This window comes from Accipiter gentilis, chromosome 4 (genome assembly GCF_929443795.1).
Source record: "Accipiter gentilis chromosome 4, bAccGen1.1, whole genome shotgun sequence".
Classification (NCBI taxonomy): Eukaryota; Metazoa; Chordata; class Aves; order Accipitriformes; family Accipitridae; genus Astur; species Astur gentilis.
This window is the reverse complement of record NC_064883.1, coordinates 39,067,949-39,091,506: the sequence shown is the minus strand read 5'-3', so window position 1 is coordinate 39,091,506 and position 23,558 is coordinate 39,067,949. Positions and strand designations below refer to the sequence as shown.

Sequence of the window (23,558 nt, the reverse complement as noted above, 5' to 3'; positions counted from 1 at the left end):
GCTGCAGTTGAATAATGGTTTTTAGGTTGTAACACAAACATTACACAAAAGGATGCCTAAAGAAAAGTGAACAGTGCTGAAATACTTCCAATGATTTCTTTTAGAATTTAGTTACTATGACATTATGTTACCATAGTTTTTTTAAAAATACAGTAGAATCTTACCCGTTTCCAGGTCGCCAACAGCTGTTTGTCAGACATCTGTTCTGGGTAATCAGCAATTGCAAAGACACAGCCCAGTAGGAAATACTCTTCTGGAACTGGAATAGTTTGGCAAATAAAAGAACAAAAAATTAAATATTTACAAGTCACCTCAGAACATATTTGCTACACTAATCTTTCCTATTACCAGGTTATAAACTTCAGTTAATTCTGAATAAATCTCTCTGGAAAAAGTAGGATCCAAAATTTCAAAGCTGACAGCCACATCTAAAGGCACAGTTCAGCCCAGGGTCTGTTTTTGTTCTGGGTGCTTTTTTTCCGGAAGAAGGGGGGCTAAAGGGGCACAAGGAAGGGGTACCAAAAGGAAAACATAAGAGAACTTACTCTTTTAAACAGATCAACTATGACTAGTCAAAACAATCAAAAAGCTTTCAGTTCTACTAGCATGGACAGAATTCAAAACAAGGTATGACAACTTCCTATTTGATATTGAACCCTCATAAATTTACTAGTATTTCCAAAATTTAAGCTGCCTTTCCAGTTGTTACGCTGTTTGAAAGCTTCCCCATTTCTTCCAAAGCAAAAAAAAACCCAAAACAATTATGGTATTCATACTCTAACACTGTTCGCATAGTATAATTTATATGCTAGGGGCATAAAGTATATATTTGAAAAGAGAATGTTCTCAGTGCTCTCATGCTTTTCAGATTTCTGGATCATCCTTAGTTACAATTTAAATCTTGTTTGCCTAAAAATTAGTAAAACAGGTCCTGCGCCATGAATGGTATTTCTAAGCCTTACAATCCCACACTGTAAACGCAGCATTATTTTTTTATATTCTAACCCACATTATGTCATGCCATTAGCCACTTTTTTCCAGCATTAGAAGGCAATAATTACTAACTCTCCACTGCCGGATCATGTCCAAAAAGCGGCTGCTGTTGCAGTTGTTGCTGTTGCTGCTGCTGGTGGTGTGGCTGCTGGGCTGCAACTTGATGCTGTAGTGCTTGAGATGTCTGAGTTAAGTGTTGTGTTGCCTGATTCTGCATTTGCTGTTGCTGATGCTGTTGGTGTAATCGCTGTAAATGCTGCTGCTGCAATTGCTGCTGCTGTATTTGCTGCTGCTGATGTTGCAGCTGTTGTTGCTGCAGATTCTGTTGCTGTAGCTGCTGCAACTGTTGCTGCTGTAGCTGTTGCTGCTGCAACTGATGAAGTTGCTGTTGCAAAGCATGCTGCTGTTGAAATTGGAGCTGTTGCTGAGGTCGGTGTAGCTGCTGTTGAGCATGTAACTGCTGCTGTGGAAACTGAAGCTGCTGCTGTGCGAACTGGTGCTGCTGATGAACTTGCTGTTGCTGTTGTGAAAACTGATGAGGCTGCTGCTGTTGGAAAGACTGCTGGGAAATCTGGGGTTGCTGCTGCTGCTGCTGTTGTAGCTGCATAAGTTGTTGAGGTTGAAGGTGTAAAAGAGGATGGTGCTGTTGCTGCTGTGCTTGATGTGACTGCTGTAATAAATGTGTCTCTGGTGTTAGTTTCACTTGACTAAACAGCACCGCATTTGGATGTCCCTGTTGGCTATGATTTACTTGTTGTTCTAAACTTTTTGTAGGTGCTGAAAGTGATTGTAATATCTAGAAAACAAAAATTAGTTTTGTGACCTTTTTGTTGTCATTCAGTTTAAAATACTTAAAGAACTACTGGGAAAATACAATTCTCAAAAGAAAAGAACACTGCATAAATACATTGGTGAATTAAACAAAAATCTTTAACCGTTAATAGCAAAATGAAAAGACAGGACTTGCACATAAAAAAGCGTGGAGCTACACGTGGCTCCTAATATAAGGCAATGCACATTTTAGCAAAATTTAACATTAAAACCCATCCCTTTACTATTGATGGTATCTCCAATAGCATTATGATTATTAACACTATATTAAATAATTACATTGATCAATTCAATCAACTGTAATATTCATTTTACAATCCCATTGGCCCATTAAGTTCAAAGTTTAGCCACAGTCTTATTTTCTTTAACTTAAAAATTGCTAATAATGGCTCTACTAATTAGTGCTGTTTGAAACATGGGAACTTAACACAACCTTGCTTTCTTTTGAACCAATCCAGGAATATTTAGCTCTATTTTTTAAACTGAATCCCAAAATACAAAGAAAAACATTGATCTGCTGAGCACTAATAGTTACTTGGAAAAAAAACCCGCAACAAACTAACAAACCCATACTAAGAATAACAGATTTTAGCTTTATAGAGAGCACTGAAGTAATGTGGAGTTTAATTTCACTTTTAGATGTTTAACTCACTGTTAAGGGAAAAATCATTTCACACTAAGCAGACATGAGTTAGCAAGTGAGTTTTTAAAGCATCAGAAAAGGGAAAATTAGGCAAATTCCTAACAGATTAGGATGAGTTCTACATATTTATTAAAATGCTTTAATATAAACTACCTATTAAAAACTAGATGGAGCAATAAGAAACTCTAGACTCGCCATTCATAAAGTCTTTTAAACATGAAATCAGCTTTGGTGAATCCTGCAAAGCTTGTTTCCTTCACCCACACTAGTTCATCACATACAGTGTAAACTTCAGTGATGTGTGTGTGTGTGAGAGAGGAATCAAAGCACATCACTAAAACACAAAGCCAATGAACTGTATGCTTTCAATGAGATGTCCATCAACTCTTAATCTGAGGTGGCTCAAGTGTTTACAATGCACTTCAAAACACCTCAGGTTTCATCTAAGTAATTTTGATGTTGTTGCTATAGCATACATTTACAACCACAATTATCAATGCATCACCCACCACTAATGTCTAAACAGCACCACAGTATAAACATTCAATAACTAAAAATAACATACACAAAAAGAATGTTTCCGTGGCTCAGTATGAGGAGAGGTCTTCATGCTGCTCTCCACAAAAAGTCCCAAAAGTCAAAATTACAGAAGCTTCAGGACACATATTTCAAAATAAAGGGATAAAACTTTCAAAAGTATCCTAGGGCTATATTCAGAAAATAACTTTGTCTCTGCAAAATGCCTTATTACTACAGATCTTGCCATTCAGCAGAAATCTGAGGTTCAAATTAAACATTAACTTTCCAAGATTGTGCACCAAGACATGGAAACCACCCAAGACTGGTACCCAAGCAGGATACAAAGTACAATTTAACCTAGCCAGAGGGATTCACAATTCTAAGATGCAAAGCTTTTCTGCATGTGCCGGAGCTAGCAAGGCAACCTACACAGCAGCCTGATATGGTACTTGAGAACAGTCCTTGCACACCATAGTCAAGTCCCTAGTCCAACAGACTTCTGGAGAACAAAGTCTAGCCAAAGCATGATACCATCAACTGCCCTGTAGCTCTATGGATACTACTTACAGAAAAATACTTACACACAGACACCACTAAGGAATATTTGATAGTACAATGACTTGTAGAGGATGTGGTGTTCAGACATGAAAGCATCAGCCAACTTACCAGCACTGGCCAACCAGCCAGGACGTTGGCGGTTCTGCTCAGTCCTTACCCAGAAGTCTCAGTCCTTAAACAATTCAAGGCACTGAGAAGAGGAATCTAAGACTCAGTTTTAAAATGAAGCCTGTATTTCTATTTCATATTCAGAATTCACATAAACAAAGAACCAATGTTTCTGAGCTACTACTTTTTGTGTTTAAGTACTAGCTGTTAAGCTTCTATTATTCAGGCACCTTTGAAAGTTTTACCATCAGATGAACATCCAAATAAATGCACCAGTGCAATTATCTAAGTAAAAGATATGTCTAACATTTTATAGCACCTACTTTTCTCACGTTCCCTTCCCATGAACATCTAAGAATTTCAATGCTGCACGTTATTTCAATGCATGCTCGCTTGCTTTTTATTTTCTTCTAAAAATAAATTCAATAGAAAAGCTGCAATTATTTCAACTATATGAGTGGCATAAGAACTTTTAAGTTAGGACTTCTGTATCATACTCCTGACTCTACTATGTAACAACTTAATGATGCCCAGCAGAACAACACAGTATAGAACTGAACCTACTGTGAGAACAATTTTACAGTTTTATGTGTTTACAGCACAAATAATTTCTTGCACTGATTGAAAAGCTTGATGGGTACGAAATCAGGGTTTCCTGAACTAGCAAAATAATTCTAAATTATTTTTTTTCTCTCTTACCAAGAAACCAGTACTGAAACTCTAAACCATGCTATAGTTAAACACAGCTTTACTCTTTCACACATTTTTTCCAAATGCATTCTTACTTCTGTAAACCTGCTAGGTATGAAGTTACTTATGTCAGGGAGGTTACTAATTTGGCCACAAGTTCGAAGTAATATGGGGAACTTTCAATCCTTTGTACATTTAAAGAACAAAAAAAGGAAACTGAAGTTCTTGGATACGATAGTTCCTAAGAAAAAGTCCAATATCTTATAAATTAACAATCCAACACTTACATGTGCTACATTTGATGGTCTATTAATCTGCTGAATATCAGCACTATTAGTAATATTCCTTAATGTCCGCACGGCTGGACTCCACGTAGCCATCATTTCCTGTCGATCAGAACTTTGGGCACCTTGTACTGAAGCCATCAGATTGCCTCTCATATCCGGAGGCAAAATATTACCTGGCACTGGCGGGACATTGGCACATAAATTAATTAACCCAGAGTCCTTCCCTTGAGGCAACCTACGCTTTGCTGCGGATGCCTGTGGGACTTCAGCTGGTGTCCAATTCAAATTCCTTTCTTGCTTTTCTGGAGAGGAATCTGAAGAATCATCAAACATCAGTTCCCCTTTTGCCTTATCAGCAGTAGTAGATTTTGGTGAAAAAACTTGATCACCCAAAGGTGATCCTTCTCGAGAAGATGCTGGGCTTGATAATTTTTCATCAGTACTAGCTTCATTTTGAGAATCTTGTTCTTCATTTTCTGCTTCTTCTTCTTCCTCCTCCTCCTCCTCTTCTTCTTCCTCATATATAATTAAACGAGGATGATAAGGAGTCTCTTCTTTTTTAATCTTATCAGCTATAGAATCCAGTACCCAGTCTGGTGTCACAATTTTAATCCTGTCCCGTTTACAAGCACATTCATATTTTTCCTGGGGAAAAAAAAAAAAAGATTTTATTTACAGACAAAAACCCACAAATAACTTTTTTGAGGGCAGGACTAGAGCATGAAGAGGCAGATCACAAGAGGCTGTCCAATAACAGAAAGTGATGTCTCCCAGAACCAGCAAGACAAACTATACTACTGTGCGTAACCACAAGTTCCAAGAGATTAAAACAAAACCCTCCATATTTACAAAATAAAGGACTCATAAGGCAAAAATGCAGAAGGTTAAGTCTTCACTTGCAAACACATCACTACCCAAATTCTTCCGAAACCCAAACACCAAAGGATTCGACAATCATGAAACTTTGTTCTGAAAAAGCCTTCAGAACTCCAGCAGCTAGGAACATCACAGTCAATACTAAGATGCAGCTGATTTTTAGGTGGACATTAAGGTGAGTCTAAACACAGTTTATACTTACCTTTTTTCCACTAAAAAAAAAAAAAAAGAAAAAAAACCCCACGCCAAACAAACAAAAAAAAACACCACGAAAAAGCATTTAGGAAAAATCAGAATTTCACAATGAAGTAGAGACAAATATTTACAAGGCTATCACTGAAAAAAATGCATTTCAGGATGAATACAAATCAGAAACCGGTCAGGTATCTCTCAAACACCTTCTTAGAAGCTGCAAACTGTAATGTTGCCTTCACATTGAAAGTTACACTTTTGTGCAAATATTAGCTAAATCGTTTCAATGTGAGGTTTACGATGTTGACAAAGTAGAAAACTTTATCCCTCCCTCCTTCCTTATCATTTCAAGACATGTACAAATAGTAAAACATCACTGTTTCCCTTCCTAAGAAATAGACACAGCATCAGTACTCTATTCATTCTAACATCCTCTTTGATAGAAACCCCTCACAAATATCAAGACAGTGGGGAAAAAAATGAAAACTTTCTTTAGACCATTTGAAACTAATATCAGGATCTAATATTTAAAAGTGATTGAACTGGGATTTTCTATGGATGTCAAACAATATAAATTAACAACTAGCACATTCAAAGGAAATTAATTTAATTTAATGAGTCTCTAGAGTTATTTCCTACAATGAAACTGTCATTCATACACAATAAAGAGATTACAGATGAAACCAAGTTTATTTGCAGACAGGAGTTTTCATTCTTCTTTGTAGTGAGAATTATTAAGAATCTTGTTTTATCATCTTGTGTCTAGTCAAAGCAATCATTTAAGTTTTCACTAGTGTCAAAACTGTTCTCATTACAAACTGCTGCAGATACCCTTATAACAGTGTATCAGAGCAGCAGGACTAGAAGCATTTTAAGTAATCATCCTATAAAATTGTTCCCATTCAATGATTAAATAAATTAAATATTTATTTTATCCTACAGATATGAAATGCTTATGTGTTTTTTTCAGTTTCTTGACTAGCAAGCTCAAGACAACATTCTTTGATCTAAAAAGCTTATGATTTAAGGCAACACTACTTAAATGTATATCATTGCCTCTTGAAAACACCAGTTTAGGTAGCAAAGTTCTTTGTCCAAGCATTACATTCTGTTGTGATGGAGGAGACAACTAGAGTAGTGTTTGGTACACCCTTCTAAATCTTCCACAGAAGAAAGATCATGCACTCAAAAAAAAAAACCACCAAAAAACCAATCCATCCACCCCCCCAAACCCTACAAATTTTCCTATAGTTTTAAATGAAACAGGGAAGAGAAAGAAAGCATTTCCCACGTCCACACTTTCTCTTCTCCCACTGTCAGCACATGTTTTATTCTAAAGCTCTTTCCTATGTATTGCAAGCATAAGTTTACTGTCATACTACCACATGTTTTTATCCATCTTAGTATTAGACAGTTTCCATTAACTCCAAAACATGAAAAGGGTCATTGGTGGGACAGTAATATACTCGCTCTGTATAAAACAGTATTAGAAACTTGACAAAGTTTTACAGATTTATGTAAGGAGGTAGCGTATAGAACCTGATCTTAAGAGTTATTCACATTCAAATAACTAACCCCTGTGACCCCTCCCACTTACTTGAAATTTTAAAAAATGGTGATGGAAATGCGCTTCTGTTATTAAAGGACAAAAAATAAAACACAAAAAACAAACCCAAAAACTTGCTCCATCCACCATGTTAAGTAAAAGCATCCAAACAATCATTTTTAAGTGAGCTTCAAATCATTTTAAGTATTTTCAGTCTCTGAACAAACACACTATATCAATTACAAATATATTTCCTCTTCAGGAAGACGAGTACTGAACACTTCATGAGGTTTCAGTGAACTATTATAACCTAAGAATCACTAGCACTATAGTAGAGGAGGCTATTCTGATGTGCTTAATGCTGCCTTAGCCAGTTACCTGATCTTTCTGATTCAGTTTCTCCATTTGCATAAAGACGGCAGCATTTGACTTCCTACATGGGAGTAGGAAGACAAATGATGACACTAAATTAGGAGGAGCTGTGGACCAAGGGTAGAGAGGCCTTACAGAGAGATTTGGATAGACTAGGGAGCTGGGCAATCACCAACCGTATGAAATTTAAGAACAGCAAGTGCCAGATTCTGCACCTGGGACAGGGTAATCCCGGTTATACATACAACTCGGGGGACGAGAGGCTGGAGAGCAGCCCCACAGAAAGAGATCTGGGTGTTTGGGTTGATGGTTAAGTTGAATATGAGTCAACAGTGTGCCCTGGCAGCCAAAAGAGACAACCATGTCCTGGGGTGCATCAAGCACAGCATAGCTAGCCAGTCAAGGAAGGTGATTGTACCACTCTACACTGCGCTGGTGCAGCCCCACCTTGAGTACTGTGTGCAGTTTTGGGTGCCTCAATTTACGTAAGAAGGCCATCAAACTATTAAGAGTGTGTCCAGAGGATGATGACCAAGAAGGTGAAAGGTCTTGAGGGCAACACTTGTGAGGAGCAGCTGTGGTCACTTGGTTTGTTCAGCTTGGAGAAGGCTGAGGCAGTCTACAGCTTCCTCAATGGTGGCAGTGGAGAAGGAGGTGCTGATCTCCTCTCTCTGGTGACCACTGATAGGATATAAGGAAAGAGAATGAGGCTGTGTCAGGGGAAGTTCAGACTGGACATTAGGAAAAGATTCTTCACTGAGAGGGTGAGAGGTCACTGGAACAGGCTCCCCAGGGAAGTGGTCACGGCACCAAGCCTGTCAGAGTTCAAGGAGCATCTGGACAATGCTCTTAGTCATCTGATTTGGTGTTAGGTGGTCCTGCAAGGAGCAGGGAGTTGGACTGGATGATCCTTGTCAGTCCTTTCCAACCTGAGATATTCTATGATGGGAATGATTTGAAGTATGACTACTTTATCAGCAGTTGGGACAGGAATGCTGCGTAATGTTTATCCTACGATCTCTCTTTAAGAGGAATGAGTTGAGGGATTTTGAGAGTTCTCTTTTAAGAAAAAAAAAAAAAGAAAAAAACCCTGTTTGTCCTTCTGCTCTTTATTCTTTTCTCCCTCACAACATCGAAGGGCATTTTACACAATTTTTCAACTTTGTCCTTCATTTTTCTTCACTGATTCTGTACCTACAGATTTACAAATCAGTAATGATTATGACATGTCAAAATTAGGTTAAGAGAAACAGAAGAAAGAATAAAATGTTTTATTCAACCAGAAATACAAATACCAATATAAAATTGGACATCTTTTCAATTAATCAGGCTTAAAGCCATGCAGAAAATAAATATAAACTGAATAGCTGCAATGCATAATTGTGTTGAATTTAGCTGTTTGACTAACGAACAGTCTTAAGAATCCTAACTTCAGGAAGATGGAAAATTTTTGATTATTCAAAAGCAAATGAGAGCTACAACAAGAAGAATTGTACATGTAATAAACTCTTACCCCCTTTGGCTCAGGCACAATCAAATGAGTACACTTATTATTGAGGCTCAGCTGGCAATTCCCTCCATAAAAAGTAATCAAAGCCCACAGCGTACTTCGGTCTTCAGATGAAACCTAAAAGGAAGGTAAATAAGCCTTTTAGTTCTATGCAACCAGCTGCCTTCTGCTTGAGGAATTTTAGTACAATTCATCACATACCATTTACAAGTCTAGCTAATGTATTACCTATCACTTTTAAATACCAAATTAGCATGAAAGTTACAGAGAAAAGAGGGTGACAAAGAGATGCAACAAGAAAAGACATTAAACAATGATTTTTAGCCTGCACAGAGAAAAGAAAGTTCTTCACTCCTGTAAAACTCAACACTAATATATTGCTTTCCACAAGCGAAAAAAGTTAGTGATCAAGCAAACAAGAATTATTTCTCTTAGACAACCTGTTTAAATTCATTAAACAGAATTTTAACATGTAGACCAAATTAATAGCCTATGTTTATTTATGTTTATAATAAACACATGTGTTCATTTCTAGCAATTTATGCCACAGAAATGTCCCCCTCCCCTGCCAAGAAAGCCACATGTATTCAAGTCATTACCATTCAGAGTTAGTGACAGTATTACAGGAATAATTTGTTAAAAATTCTAAAGCACATATACACATATATTCCATTAGTACCTAGGGCCTTACCTTGTCCATCTGCACACACACACTGGTCACAGATCTATACAGCTGACAATGAACACAAGCTGCTGAAGCGCCACCTTGCCAGTTTACTCACTGGCACCCTTGTTAAGGTTTCAGTGCATAAGTAGGTAAAACACGTTGACTGAATACTGTGTTAATGTAGAAATAGAGGAAAAGGAGCAAAGACTTTATAGTCTAGTGTACTCCGCATTTCAGAATCACCATACAGCTGAATATAAGATAAATTACTGATTGAATGTTCACAATTTGAAATGTTCATGCCCTCATTTTCAGTGAAAAACTGTCATAGGTGATAATTCACCCAACATACAGAAAAAAAGTCATAGTACAACAGAAAAACTGGTATCTCTCAACAAAAAACCAAAGCATAGCACACATATTGTACGTTGGAATAGACTGAAATATGGTTCACCTCTTACCTGAGAGAGACAGGCAGTGACTCCAAAAAAGATCTGACATGATTCTGGAGAAAAGCCATTTACACTGGAAAGCAGGTGTCAAGGATGCAAAATAATTTAAATGAGAGCTTCCTGAAGGACATTAGAAGGAAACTAAGTAGTATGCATAGTACTTCTCAGATATTATCAAGTATTTGACCATTTAAAAACTTTTATCTTTAAAAGCACTTTGTCTGTTTCCAATTCAAGTTGTATGCATCAAGAAAAAAAATGAAGTGCAAACTGGATCAAGACACCTCTAATATTACAACCGATTTCTCCCTCAGCCCATCTCAGGATGCTTAGCTTACAGGAGTCAAGTCATCAAGAGTCATAGTACAACAGATTCCTTCCATAGTACAACATTCTTTCCATTATCAGATGCTTATCTTCCATGCTTAAAAAATACAGAAGAATTTGAAGAACAATTTTTTGCTACAGTCAGCAACACACAATATAGAAGTATTACGGCGCACAAGAATTTTTATAAAACAACAGACCAAGAAAATGTTTTTCTAAAATAAAAGCTAATAGCAGACACCTGTGAGAAAGTTATTCACACGCTTATTAAAAAAGATGGCAATCTGGTAGATTACTTAATTTAACACCAGCAAGAAATAAAAGCACAGCCTTACAAAAAAAAGAAAAAAGAAAAAAGAAGAAAATGGGTTAGAAAGCAATACAGAAGCCAGAGGTTTCAGAAATGGCTAAGTTTGGTAACCAAATGGTGGATTTTTTGATTGAAAAAAACCTTTTGGAACCTAACTTGCCCTTTGCAATTTCTCAAAGACTGGAAAAGTAGAAACAGTTTCCCACCATACAGCATGGTTATTAAGTCCACAAAAGGCACTGAACAACAAACATACCAACGGACAAACTCACATCAAGAAAAACAACAAACCAAACAAAGTATTGGAGAGATTATCTGCAAATAGTTGTAGGCAAGTCAGTATAAGCAAGTATCAGATCTTCCGCAGCTGATTTTTTCCTACTGAGGCGTAACTCTGCATTGGAAGTTGGCTAGGCAACAGATACAGGGAGGGAGGATGAAATCTAGGAGCTACTATGAAACACAGAAAATATCACACTAGGATGTAAAAACAAAAACACAGCCTGAAACCAACATGAAGTTTTCCACCATGCTTTCAAAATTCAACAAGATCTCTTGTTTTCAGATGCATGAAAGAGACTAATAAATGAAACAGTATATGAAAAAGAGCAATGAGAATTTTTACAGACCTAATAAATATGACTTACAAGAGGAAACTGAAAGACCAGAATTGATGTGTTTAAGAAGGTAAGACAACACATCTTCAAATCCTTTAAAGACTACCAAATGAAAAGAGAAGTAATTTGTCCTCCCTGTTCAGAGCGGCTCAGATAAATCAAAACAGGGTTAGACTGCAGCATGGTAATGCAGTTAAACTCTAGCAACACAATAGTGAGGCACTGTAAACTGACTCAGGAGACTATGAAATCTCCACTACAGGAGGGCCCTTGTGAAACAGGAGAGAGAATGGTCTGACAGAAGTGACCCGGAAAGACAGACAGACCATCTGACTTCTGTAACTTCCCTGCCTTTTCTATGCTTTCATACGATTTTGTGTTTAAGATACATGCATAACTTGTTGGAAAAAAATGACTATAGAAACAGATGTGCATTTTGCTACACATTGAGATTTTTGAAATTCAACAAAATTATTTTCCCTGTGCCGTTGACAGATGCACCAGCGATACTTAAATTTTGAGACCCAGAAAAGACTACAGACAGCAAGCTGACAAGAAAACCCAGAGCACTTTAAAACTTAAGAATAGATTACTGCCATTATCCAGAATACTCCAAGAAGTTCAAGTCTGATGAATGTCCTAAATTTCACTGTGTTGCTCAGTATCTCACCTAAGGTAGAGATTCAGTACTGGATCTTTCAAAAGTGTACCATTGTCTACTCCCTGCCTTTAACATCTGCTCCTAGCATATAAAGAAGCAACAGCTCGGTTGTATAAGATTGTGGAAAAATAAACCTTCCTCGTTCTTGCTTTTGCTGCTAGCAAGAGAATTAATAAAGATATCACCAGCCCTCTTTATGGCACTCTAGCTCAAGTTCTCACACACTAAATTGTCTTTCTTTCTTCACAAAGGCTGCTTCCAGATTAATTTTTCTGTTACTTCCCTTCAGCTGTAGGTCAGTCAGATTTTGTGACCATCAGCTAGCAGGGAAGAGGAGAACGTTTTGCCTTCTGAAGTTCCCCCTGGTCAAAACAACTTTCACAGTGGAATGTTAAAATGTATTCATAAGAAACAGGCGAAGTTATTATGCTTTTTTACTGTATTAAATGTTTCTACATTAAACTTCACCTTTAACAACTGACAAGCAAATGCCCATCAAATAAGTACCGGAATTGGTAAGCCAACATAAAATCTCTATGGCTCTTTTAGATCTATACGTCTGACAAAAGATGTTTCTAGGACTTGTTTCTTCAGAAATTCAATGTTCACTTTGAGCATTACATCTCCAAATTAAAACATAAACAAAAGATAAAAATTTAGAGTCTCAAACCTCTCCCTAAACAGGGTCCAAAACCAGTCAACTGGAAAAAGCTATGCCTATTAACTACTATATTTTTTTCATTATGGCAGTACCTAAAACCCTAATGAATGGCCGGATGCCACTGCACTAGAAGTCGTAAAGAGACTGAAACAGAACAAAGTTAAGACTTAACAACCCATTTTAGTGAGCACTATAAGGATCAGAATAAAATCTAAGAACACCAAGTTCTAAGGACATGAAGTGCTAGAAAAAATAAAGTCAAAGGTCCAAGGACACATTTATTGCTGACAGGTGTACAAAACTTCGTTCTTCCACGCAAGTCAAGAATATGATACTACTGAGACCTGGTCTTTTCATTTGGCCATTCCTATACACTCACAATAAAGACTTCCCGAGCAATAGCCACTGAGGACTACATTCACACATTTATTGCTACAATTTAGTTATGGACTGCATCACTCAGTGGTTTTATCTGTTGATTTCTCTTCTGGGTACGTAATAACATCAGATCTTCAAGTACCCTTTTAAAAAACCCTGCTTTCAGACAGAAGACCAATTTTCTAATAGTGCAACTTCTCCATGGAAAAGAACAATGCTAATAATGCAAGACTAGATTACTTAAGCCTGGAAATGTAGCTAATTCCAAGATTTCAACCAGACCTTAGGAACAGGGAAAAGGCTTACAGACATGCAACACAAGCAACTGTACACTCCCATCCTGATGAGGAAACACATTTCCAGATGCAAAAGACAAAAATCACGACCCTAGATCACATCACAATAATCAAATTATTTGTAATACAGGAGTAGCTCTGCTAATTTGGGTTTTGCCACATAATGTTGGGTGCATTTCTTCCATTTGGAAGCCAAGTCATTCATCAAAAACCTTCTTCTGCTTCAGTCTGAAGACTATGCGTGACTATGGCAAATGTTTCACACTGACTACTGAATCCTATTTGACATGTTGATTATCGTGATCAAAACAGCTGCAAACACCTCACTGTATCATTTTATCTGATGAATTCAATGCTTTCTCTTCCTACAGTTCACGGCCTGAGCTGAGTTCTCTTGGGGAAGAAGAGAACATACAGGCTATTTCCAAAATAGTCGAAACACAGCGAGAGGCAAAGACACATACCTTGCAATACTGGGTATAAAACATGAATTCTGAATCACTGAAGCACATTAAGACCTGAATTCCTAATACAAACACCTGGATTTGTGCATCTACCACCTCTTGTTTTCCATTATAGACACGACCACCTGCTAACGTCATTCCGAAATAAGATCTCATGCCTGACAGCATACCTCCCTAGTCCTGGCATGGTTTGTTGCAATCATCCACTCGTATCTGTACTGAAATGTATTGCTCTGCTTCAGCTTTTCCATATGCAGAATCTTTATCATGAATGGTCTGAGGAAAAGATGCATTTATTTTTTTTCTATAATAATAGCCATTGTCACCATTCCTATGATCCAAAGAAAAAATTGAAGGGAACATAAATAAAGATTAAACAGCAGTAACTGACATGAAGAGGAAGAAATATGCCATCCATGTGGAAGCACATATGCTCCGAACCAGTTAAGAAACATAGATCTAGCTGAACATGAACAACAAGGGTCTAACAAGGGCAAGGACAGACTAACCTAAAAATGGGAATACTAACACCACCTATTTATAAAGTGTTATTTATAATACGGTGTTGATGTGAGTTATTGCATATTTATCCCTTACTTAATTCTGCTTCTATAAAAGGCAGAATAGGCCATTCTACTCTGGACCATCATTAGCCCCCTTTACTGCACTCAAGCATTTTTCCTGGATCCTCACAGTTATTTATCACCTTCCAGCTAAAATGTTTTGAGTCAATTTGATGACAGCTTTCTTGCAAGTGCCTATTAAGCATCCAAAATAGCCAGAGGGGCAGGAAAACTGAAGTAAGACAAAGACGCTCCAAGCACACTGCAATCTTGGCAGGCAAAACACATCCTATCATTTTAAAAATTTAAGATGTACATAGTTGAAAGAGTCTTTAATCCTTCAATGGTATCTATTTTAACATGTTTCCTATAGAATTGATTTAAATTTGACCTTAAAGGATACGGCAGAAGAGCTCCACAGCGAACAGACAAGATCACCCAGGAAGGCTGAAAAATAAAAACCACAGGACATGAAAAACCTTGGTCTGCATGTATGAAATACGAATTACCTTCCAAGTTCAGACTATAGCTAGTTTCAATACATATCTCCCAGCTTTGAAAGTCTAAGTGTTTCAGAGACATTATACCTACACTTTTATAAAAAACACTGTTCTGATTTATTTGTAAGAGTTAATACAGACTGCTCGAAGGTTGTGCAGCAATATGGGAGCAAGACCCCTTTCTCTTGTCCTTCTATTGCGCTAGGAAAACCATTTACAGTAGTTATTCATCCTTTCCCTTTTTTCAGTTCTCCCTGCTCTTAAAAAAACAAACAAACAAACAAACAAACAAAAAACACCTACAAAAACCCCTACCTTACACTCATCACCAAGGAGTCAGGAACCATAACCTTGCATAGAAAGGAGTTTCTAAACACACAGCAATGCTGGCTGCTAAGCACACAGGTGATGGCCCCTAACTGACATTATTCTGGGACAGAAGGGCTCAAAGGGAGAGAGGGAGGTGGTGGAGAGTGGAGATGTAGGACAGCAGTCCCAATACAGCAGATAAGGAAGAAGGGGGAAAGAGTGTTATCACATTCACTATGAAATTACTTTTCCTCAAATAACAAACAAACAAAAAAACCCATATTGTGGTAACTACATTTACGGTGTCCCAATTCTTGGTATTCTCTTTCCCTTAGAAGAAGGCATACACAAAAATCAACTAAAAAACATTTAATTCACAACTCCTCAATCCTCCAAAAAAAATGGGAGATTTTTCCTCCCTCAAGTTTTCCCCTTCCTTATTCTCTATAACAAGCTACCTTTGCATTTGACTTCCATTCCCTTAATACTTAGTCTAATCTTCTTGATTACAGATCATGTTGTGATGTTTTCAGGTCAAACTAAGTGACGTTACTGAAAGACTTGCTCTGGTTTGGCAAACAAAAAAGTTTAGCTAGTAGCAGTTATGAAGAAAGTTACATTATTTCAGTAAATGGCATTAGAAAGCAGAAAGCACTGTTAGGACGCTGATGTCCTTCCTTCACATGAGAATGGCAGCATTCTTCTTGTTTATACGATTAAAATTATGCCACAGAACGCTTCAGAAAAAGGAACTAAAAATTAATCAGCATACCCACTCTAACCATAAGGTCTCTAGCTAAGTACCTTTTATTTTTTGGAATTAACTCATTTCTACACTGTCAGGTGAACTCTCATGACACAAGCTATCAAAATTCTCTACTGCCACCCGCAACCTTAAGGAAAAAGTAACCCAAAATCACATACCCAAAGGTACTCATAGTGAAATGCTAGTGTTTTTTCTTCTGATCATTCTCATGACTTGCAGGGTGACAAGTTCATGTTTTCAAACATGGAGCCCAGAATCTTTCACTGGAAAAATAACCCAGTATTGCAAGATAGTAACAAAACACTGGTAATTCCAGTATGAATAAGGGGGAAAAAAAAAAAAATCACCACACCCAAACCTTGAAAAACTAAAATAAAGAGAAAAAAAATCTATTTTTCTACAAGTCCCTATTGTTTAAAATTAGCGTAGTACACATATGCAGAATCAACAAAATCATTTTGCACCTTGCCAATTATAAGTTTAAAAAGAACCCTCAGCAGTGTACTACATATTCTAAATTGAGGTTTTCCATCGCCAGAAGCCTCTAAGAACCTTCCCATCAGAAACATTTCTGAAATACAGCTAATAAGACACCATCTCACAGATAACTGAAGGAAAACTCTGGTGAAAAACAAAACAGAAAACAAACTTAAAAAAAAACCACAAACCACTGATAGATACAGAACAACAAGAGAAAGGAGGGAACAGAATTGCAGTAGAAGTCTACCAGTCAGGATAAAGGTTTGTGTAACAAGAATAAAAGATTTTTAAAGATACGTTTCCTTTTGGTCATTATCCAAACATGAATATTTTCTGTTATAATAATAAAGTATCCACATCAGTACTTTGGCAATGTCACGGATGAGTCATTCACCTTTACCACAGGGAGATCAAAAACTTCACGAGATTCTCCAACTTCTGGATTGTCCCCATCTTCTGAAATAATATGTGAAGCCAGTGCATTGTAAGAAACTTCCTTTGCTTTCCCAGCCTTCAGAAGTTGAATAACCTACAAGAGAACAGGGAGAATTCAACAATTTTTAGCACCTTCTGTTTGAGAAAACATTAATGCAAGTACACACTAACACATGAGAGGAATGAATATAACCTCGTCTCTTGGTTGTCCCCCTGTAAGCAGCTAGCACTTTTTTCAAAGTTGCCAAATGCATCCCATTTAAAACCTGATTGCCAGTGGTTTACACTTCTGCCGTGTTTTAATCATTGAAGTTGAAGATTTATTTACCAAAACAATTCAGGCTGGGAGAGAAATCTGGAAAATGTCAAAATTTTTCTGAAACACATATTCCTCAAAAACATCTCAAAACAATTTTCTCTCAGACAGGATAAGAAAACCCTTCTTCTCAGTGTTTGTTTTTGCATATGGTAGCTTTGGAAGTGTTTGAATATACTTTAAAAGAAGAGCTTGAATTTTAAAAAAAAGGTAATCCAATGGTTACCTTAGAAAAGGTAACAACATCATAACTATACACTGCAGTCTTCATAGGAATTCTTCCAGATTTGGCCAGTTAATTACTTGGATAGATGGAAAAAAAAAAAGAAGTTCATGCATTTTCTGTAAATGTTCATTTAACAGGTGAGAAAAGAATTCCACCTTCACCAAATGCATTTGTTTCCAGTATTTCTAGAACCAATCAATACACTTCATCCCAAAGCATGTGAATAAGTTTGAAGAAGCCATCCAGCTGCTCCAAAACAGTGCAGCCAGATCGAAGAACCGAGGAGAGAACATGTCTAGGTATGAGAAGGATCTGCAAGCAAAAACAAGTTGTAAGCACTGCCTCGAGAAGGGAAAACATTCTGATAAAGAGCTGACGTATTGGGAAAAGAAGTGATGGAGGACTAAGTGATTTAGAGAAACAAGAAAGAAAAAGCAGTAGGACACATGCCCCCGCAATTACTAGCTTAAAGAGCTGGAACTGAAATGTGTCACTCCATCACTCCGTCCTCAGAAAACGCAAAACACCTCACAACTCACAAAGCACATCTTACTCCTCTTTTTTGCAAGGCCCATTTAGAAGATGTTGGTTTAAGAGTTCAGCATTCTCTCAGCTCAGTTGTAGAGATCTGTGTGATGAATCCACTCCTGCCCCCCAAAAACGGGACTCACTTTCGTTTGAACAAAGGTAACAGAGAAGGTAGTGGGTTGTAGAGGGGAGGAAGGGAAAAATGTTTTAAAACATTAATGTCTAGAGTTCAAATGTTAAAAATGCCAATTAAGATTATTCTTTCCTTTTCCCTTTTATTATTCAGAAATAAACAGTTTCACTTCATAATGATTTCGCAGAACCAAATCGGTATGACGTTCACCCTCCAAAACCTGCTAGGGACAGATGCCTATCCCTCAAAACCTGCTGGGTACACTCCCTCTGTAACAGAACGCTCTTCCCAGAACAGTAAACTGCAGAGAGCAAGGCACTGTACTCATCAAACAAAATATTACGTAATTGGTCCTTAAGCAATTACTACCTACCACGTACACTAACCAGGACAGAGAAGGCACTGAAAATAAGACTCTTTCAAAACATGGCATTGGGCTATTATAAAGCATCTATGCTAAGCAGAAAAACAAGGATGGAAAAATCGCCACTCAGTGATAAGACAATTTTGGCATTTCCTGACTGAAGCACTTGACTTCAAAACTCCGTTTTTTAAAAAAATCAACATTTTCCTGCAGTGGATGAATATGTGATATTATTAAATTACAAAAGAATTAGTCTAAAATAACCAAGAAAATTGATCACAAGCTTGCTGTTCTTGCCACCACAGAGTCAGGAGCAGGAGAGAATGTTTCCATTTTACACAGTCATCTCCTAAATCATGGGATACCTCCCTGCATGAAATCCAGTTAACCGCAAGGTAACACAAGATGCTGTAATTCCAATGGGAAAAGCTAAATCAAAATAAAGCACTTTTGAAAATAGATCTAAGAACAGCCCCACCACACAAGCTCCTTGTCTCAGATAGGTCTCCCTGAGTTACCCCATTCAACTGTTTGCTTAAGGGAAGAATAAAAATAAAACCAGGAGTGAATGTAATAAAAACTGAGCACCCAAACCTGACAGCATGAGAAAGAAGTTACAACTAATAAGCTATAAGTATGAATGGTTTTATATCAAAACAATGCTGCGTTAAAGAGTTGGCATAAGTGGACTCTGCACAAAAAGTTACACTAGTTTCAGGTAGTAAGTTTAAACACTATCAATATGATAGATAATAACTTCATACGATTATTTAAAGTTGTATGAAAAAGACTCTTCCTAATTTAGCTCATGTCAATTTCAAAAATCCTCTCAGAACACATGAATTCTTCAGTTTATGTAGTGCCTGGACTGAAAAGTTGTATTGGCACAATTAACGAACTTCACCTATACTAGTATCAACCATATACCTATAACTAGAAAATAAAATGCTGAAAAGCCCCAATATGTTCATTGTAAAAATCCTGCACTTTAGGTGTCAGTTTATATCCACTAAATGAAATTTCATTTAATTTATATCCATTAAATTAAATTTCATTTTTGGGGGCATACAAATGTTATCTTTGTTCTCTCCCACTAAAATGTGTGTAAGAAACAAGAGGAATAGTTCAAAACTAAGAAATAAGACAATGGGTGTAAAAAAAAAATTACAATAATGATAACCAGAGATAACCAGAAACCAAATATCCTGTTCGAAGTCCCTATGCTGCATTGCATTACCTTTTCATTGAATCACAGAGTGGTTTGGGTTGGAAGGGACCTTAAAGATCATCTAGTTCCAACCCCCCCTGCCATGGGCAGGGACACCTTCCACTAGACCAGGTTGCCCAAAGCCCCATCCAGCCTGCCCTTGAACACCGCCAGGAATGGGGCATCCACAACCTCTTCCAGTGCCTCACCACCCTCACAGTGAAGAACGTCTTCCTTACATCTAACCTAAATCTACCCTCTTTCAGTTTAAAACTGTTGTCCCTTGTCCTATCACTACATGCCCTTGTAAAAAGTATCCCTCTGGAACCTTCTCTCCTGTATGAAATACTATCTCTTTCTGTATGAAACACTGATTTTAACTGGTGTTACCAAAGCATGATGGTTTGGGTTTACATCTTTTAGAAAAGCAGGAAAAGCATTTATTAAACAAAATAATAGCTGACATCTACTCCTCACCCCCTGTCAGGTATGAGCAGCCAGGTGCACTTCCTAATGGGATGGATTTAAAGTTGAAAGCCAGCAGGCTAATTCTCCCTCATTTGCCAAAGAACATCTAGGCACAATTCCAGGCTTTTGTTTCCCTTCTAGTTTATGCCGCATGTTTTAATAGGTAGTGGGTATGCCGTTATTCACCTGAATATATTACTTTGTTTTTTTCCTTACTCTTGGATTTGTTTTGATTAGAGTGCTCACTTGTGATAGGCTTGTTTTAATATTTATTAAGGTAACTGGTTTTCCATGAAAACATCTGGAAATTTAAGCTGATCAAAGCGTGCTCCTCCCCAAAAGATGAAGGAGGAAACTTCTTTTCAAAATCACGCTGGCATCCATTCGTATATGAAGAAGTAAAAAGCGCCAAATATATTCGTATTAGTAATGGAACAACTTTTCACTGTAAGAACTGTTTTTAAAAACTATTTGTGGAGTTCGGTTTAGAATTTCTGCTTTCTGTCTCAGTTCAAAACACAGTTGGTAAATACTCCTCTTGTTCAGGTTGTTCCCAGGGTACCAGAAAGGGCACCTGCAGAAGGAAGGACGAAGGCACCCACCAAGAGCTGGCCCCAAGCTCAGCACAACACACTGCCTCACTCCGACTTGGCTCTGCAACCCAACCCAGGCAGGACTCTGCCCTCCCCGGTGCCTCATGCTCCCAAAGGCTTACCAGCACAGGCACCAGCGCAGACAGGAGCAAATCCTGGCCTCTGTGTAACACTGTGCCACGCCAGCAAGACGTTTCAGAAACCAAGAGCACGGGAGGGAACGTTTTTTAAACAGGCCAGCCGGCTGCAGAAACAACTCAGATCCACAGGGCTTCTCAGTTTGGGCATCACTCACGATGAAAAGTGGCTAAACAGCTCCCAGCACGACCTGGTCTTGGAAGCAGTGTAGCCAGTTCTGTGCAGCACTGTGCCTGACCTCATCAGCTCCGCCAGAGCCACCTTCAGCGTCTGCCTGCAACGCAGGGAAGCCATCCACAAATAGAGGAGAATTTAGTGTACCTAATTTAGAGCAAATCAAAGCCTTAAGACAATGACACTAACTGCTAAGAAGAATAAAACTTCACATAAGAAAGAAAACTAGCTTAAGAGAATGCTTGTTTACTCGCTCTGTGGGAATACCACTGATTGTCTTGCTATGTCAACACAGAACTAACTACGTGCCTTTCGGGACACTATTTGTATGATGAATTATATACAAGACTCCTATTGGTTTTTTGCACTCATCTTCATACACATAATACTATTGCTGCTATAGGGTTTTTTAAATACAGGAATTGTTATTCGAGCTCTAATACACTGTCAGAAATTTTAAGTTGGAAGACCTTAAGGTTTTTTTCCCTGCTCTTTAACTACACTCCTAGACTGCATTTCTTTTAGCATGTAATCTTATTCCTACGAATAAAAACCATCTCAACAGGTCAGTGCCTACATCTCCCGTTCACTTAAAGGCCTACAAGACTTGGTGAATGCTAGGAGATGAGATTAAAGGAACCCAGTGCTGAATAAAGATCCGGCTGCAGCCAACGACCGAAGAAGGAAAGACTTTCAGTGTGAAACACGTAGTAATCTGTTTGCAGGAAGGTGCTGTCCTAAAGCTAGGCATGGTACACGGCGAACGCCTGTCTAATTGGACGTGCCACAGAAACTTTTTCTTAACCACCTTCGCCCAGCGTGACTGGGTGTTATTAACTATAAGGTCAACTTCATCATCGAGGGTATTGCCCTAGGCCACAGCAGGCCAGCCCTGTCACCCAGGGCACTGCCCTAGGCCGGAGGGTCGTTTGTCGGCACCTTCCACTCCTTGCCTCCTCTGGACCCGGCCAGGGAAAACGGGGGACGACCCCTCCAGCCGCATCAGCACCCTCTGCGCGCCCAACGCGGCTCCGAAAGGTCCTGGGGCGGCCACCAGTGCCACGGGGGTCCTGGGATGCGCCCGTCCTGCGGGGCTCACACCGGATCCAGCGACGGGAGGGGCCGGGGCCGGCACAGCGGGACGCTGAGGGCGGAGCGGTGCGTGTGGCGGCGGGGGGTGATGCGGGGCTCGGCCCCGCGGAGCGGCCCGCAGCCGGGGCGGAGGAGCGGCAGGCACAGCCCCTGCCCCGCGCGGCGCCCGCCCGGCCCGGGCTCTAACAGGAAGTCCCTTCGCCCGCCCCTCCTCCGCTCAGGCGGCTACGGGGCCTGCGCGCCGGGGCCGCTGGCTCCCATGGCGGGTGGTGGCGGGCCGGCCGCGGCCGTTACCCTCCGTTACCCCCCTCACACACACACCCTCTGAGGCGCGAGCGCGCGCCCGTCCTCCCCCCCCCAACCCCCCCCGCCGTTCCCTTCCCCGGGCGGCGGCGGTGCGCGTGAACCTCGAGCCCGCGCGGGGAAGTGTCCGGGGGGGAAGAGGGGGGGGGGGGGGAGGAGCTGGACGATGCCACAGTGCTCCCCCCCCCGGGGGGGGGGGGGGCAAGAAGGAGCTGTGGGAAGGGGCGAGGGGGAGGGTGACCCGGTACCTTGGGGTCGATGTCTCCCACCACGAAGAACTTGACATCTTTGAACATCTCCTCTGGGACTTTCAGCTCCTCCTCGTCCGCCGACATGGTCCCGGCCACCAGCGCCGCGGGCCCCCCCCGCGCCCCCTCCCCGATATCCCCCGCGCTCACTGTGGAGAAGCCGCCGGGGCCCGGGTCTCCCGTCCCCTCCCCCCGCCGAGCCGCCGAACCGCGCGAGCAAGGCGCGCGCTGCGGGACACACCATCCCCCGCCGGGACGCAGGGGGGGTGGAAGGGGGAGGGGAGAGCCGCCCGGACAAAGCGGCTCCCCCCGCCCGATCAGCCACCCCCGCTACCGCAGGACAGCGGCCGCTCCTGATCCACCGGCGCTATCTCTGCTCCTCCCTCTTCTCCGAACCGAACCGGGAGCCAGCATCCGGGCGCGACACTCCCCCCGCACGGAACGCGATGGACTCGCCCCGAACGACAGAGGCGGGCAGCGGGGATACCCGGCCCCGCCCATTGGCAAACAGGCGAGGGAAGGGGGGAGGGGAGCGCACCGCCCTCCAGCCCCGCCTGTCGGGACCGCCCGAGGCCCCGCCCCCTGCCCCAGGCTCCGCCCCCCGTTCCCGCCGTGTGGGAGACGACGAAGACGACGACGATGGCGGCGGGTCCCGTCGGCTGCCGCCCGCTGCTGCTCCTGCCCCGGCTCCGCCTCGCCTCCTCCCGCGGGCGAAGGGGCCCTCGCAGGGCCGAGGGGAGCAGTGGGTGCCGGCTAG

The 23,558-nt window shown here is 40.3% G+C and overlaps 1 protein-coding gene across 3 annotated transcripts in view; it reads right to left on the bottom strand.

Annotated features, from left to right (window-relative positions):
- The window catches only part of PAXIP1 (PAX interacting protein 1), a 36,664-nt gene extending 13,436 nt beyond the window's left edge, over positions 1-23,228 (bottom strand). For 2 of the 3 annotated variants that reach the window (XM_049798769.1, XM_049798771.1), the window contains exons 1-8: positions 22,802-23,228; positions 16,971-17,105; positions 14,925-14,968; positions 10,254-10,317; positions 9,129-9,242; positions 4,630-5,274; positions 1,066-1,789; positions 165-259 (exon numbers count right to left, since the gene is read on the bottom strand). In XM_049798769.1, coding sequence (XP_049654726.1) covers positions 165-259; positions 1,066-1,789; positions 4,630-5,274; positions 9,129-9,242; positions 10,254-10,317; positions 14,925-14,968; positions 16,971-17,105; positions 22,802-22,888 — 1,908 coding nt within the window. In that variant the 5' untranslated portion in view covers positions 22,889-23,228. Of the gene's footprint in view, positions 1-164; positions 260-1,065; positions 1,790-4,629; positions 5,275-8,062; positions 8,292-9,128; positions 9,243-10,253; positions 10,318-14,924; positions 14,969-16,970; positions 17,106-22,801 lie in introns of those variants that run through there. The other variant, XM_049798772.1, reaches the window with a different exon arrangement.
- Positions 23,229-23,558: the final 330 nt, after the last annotated feature.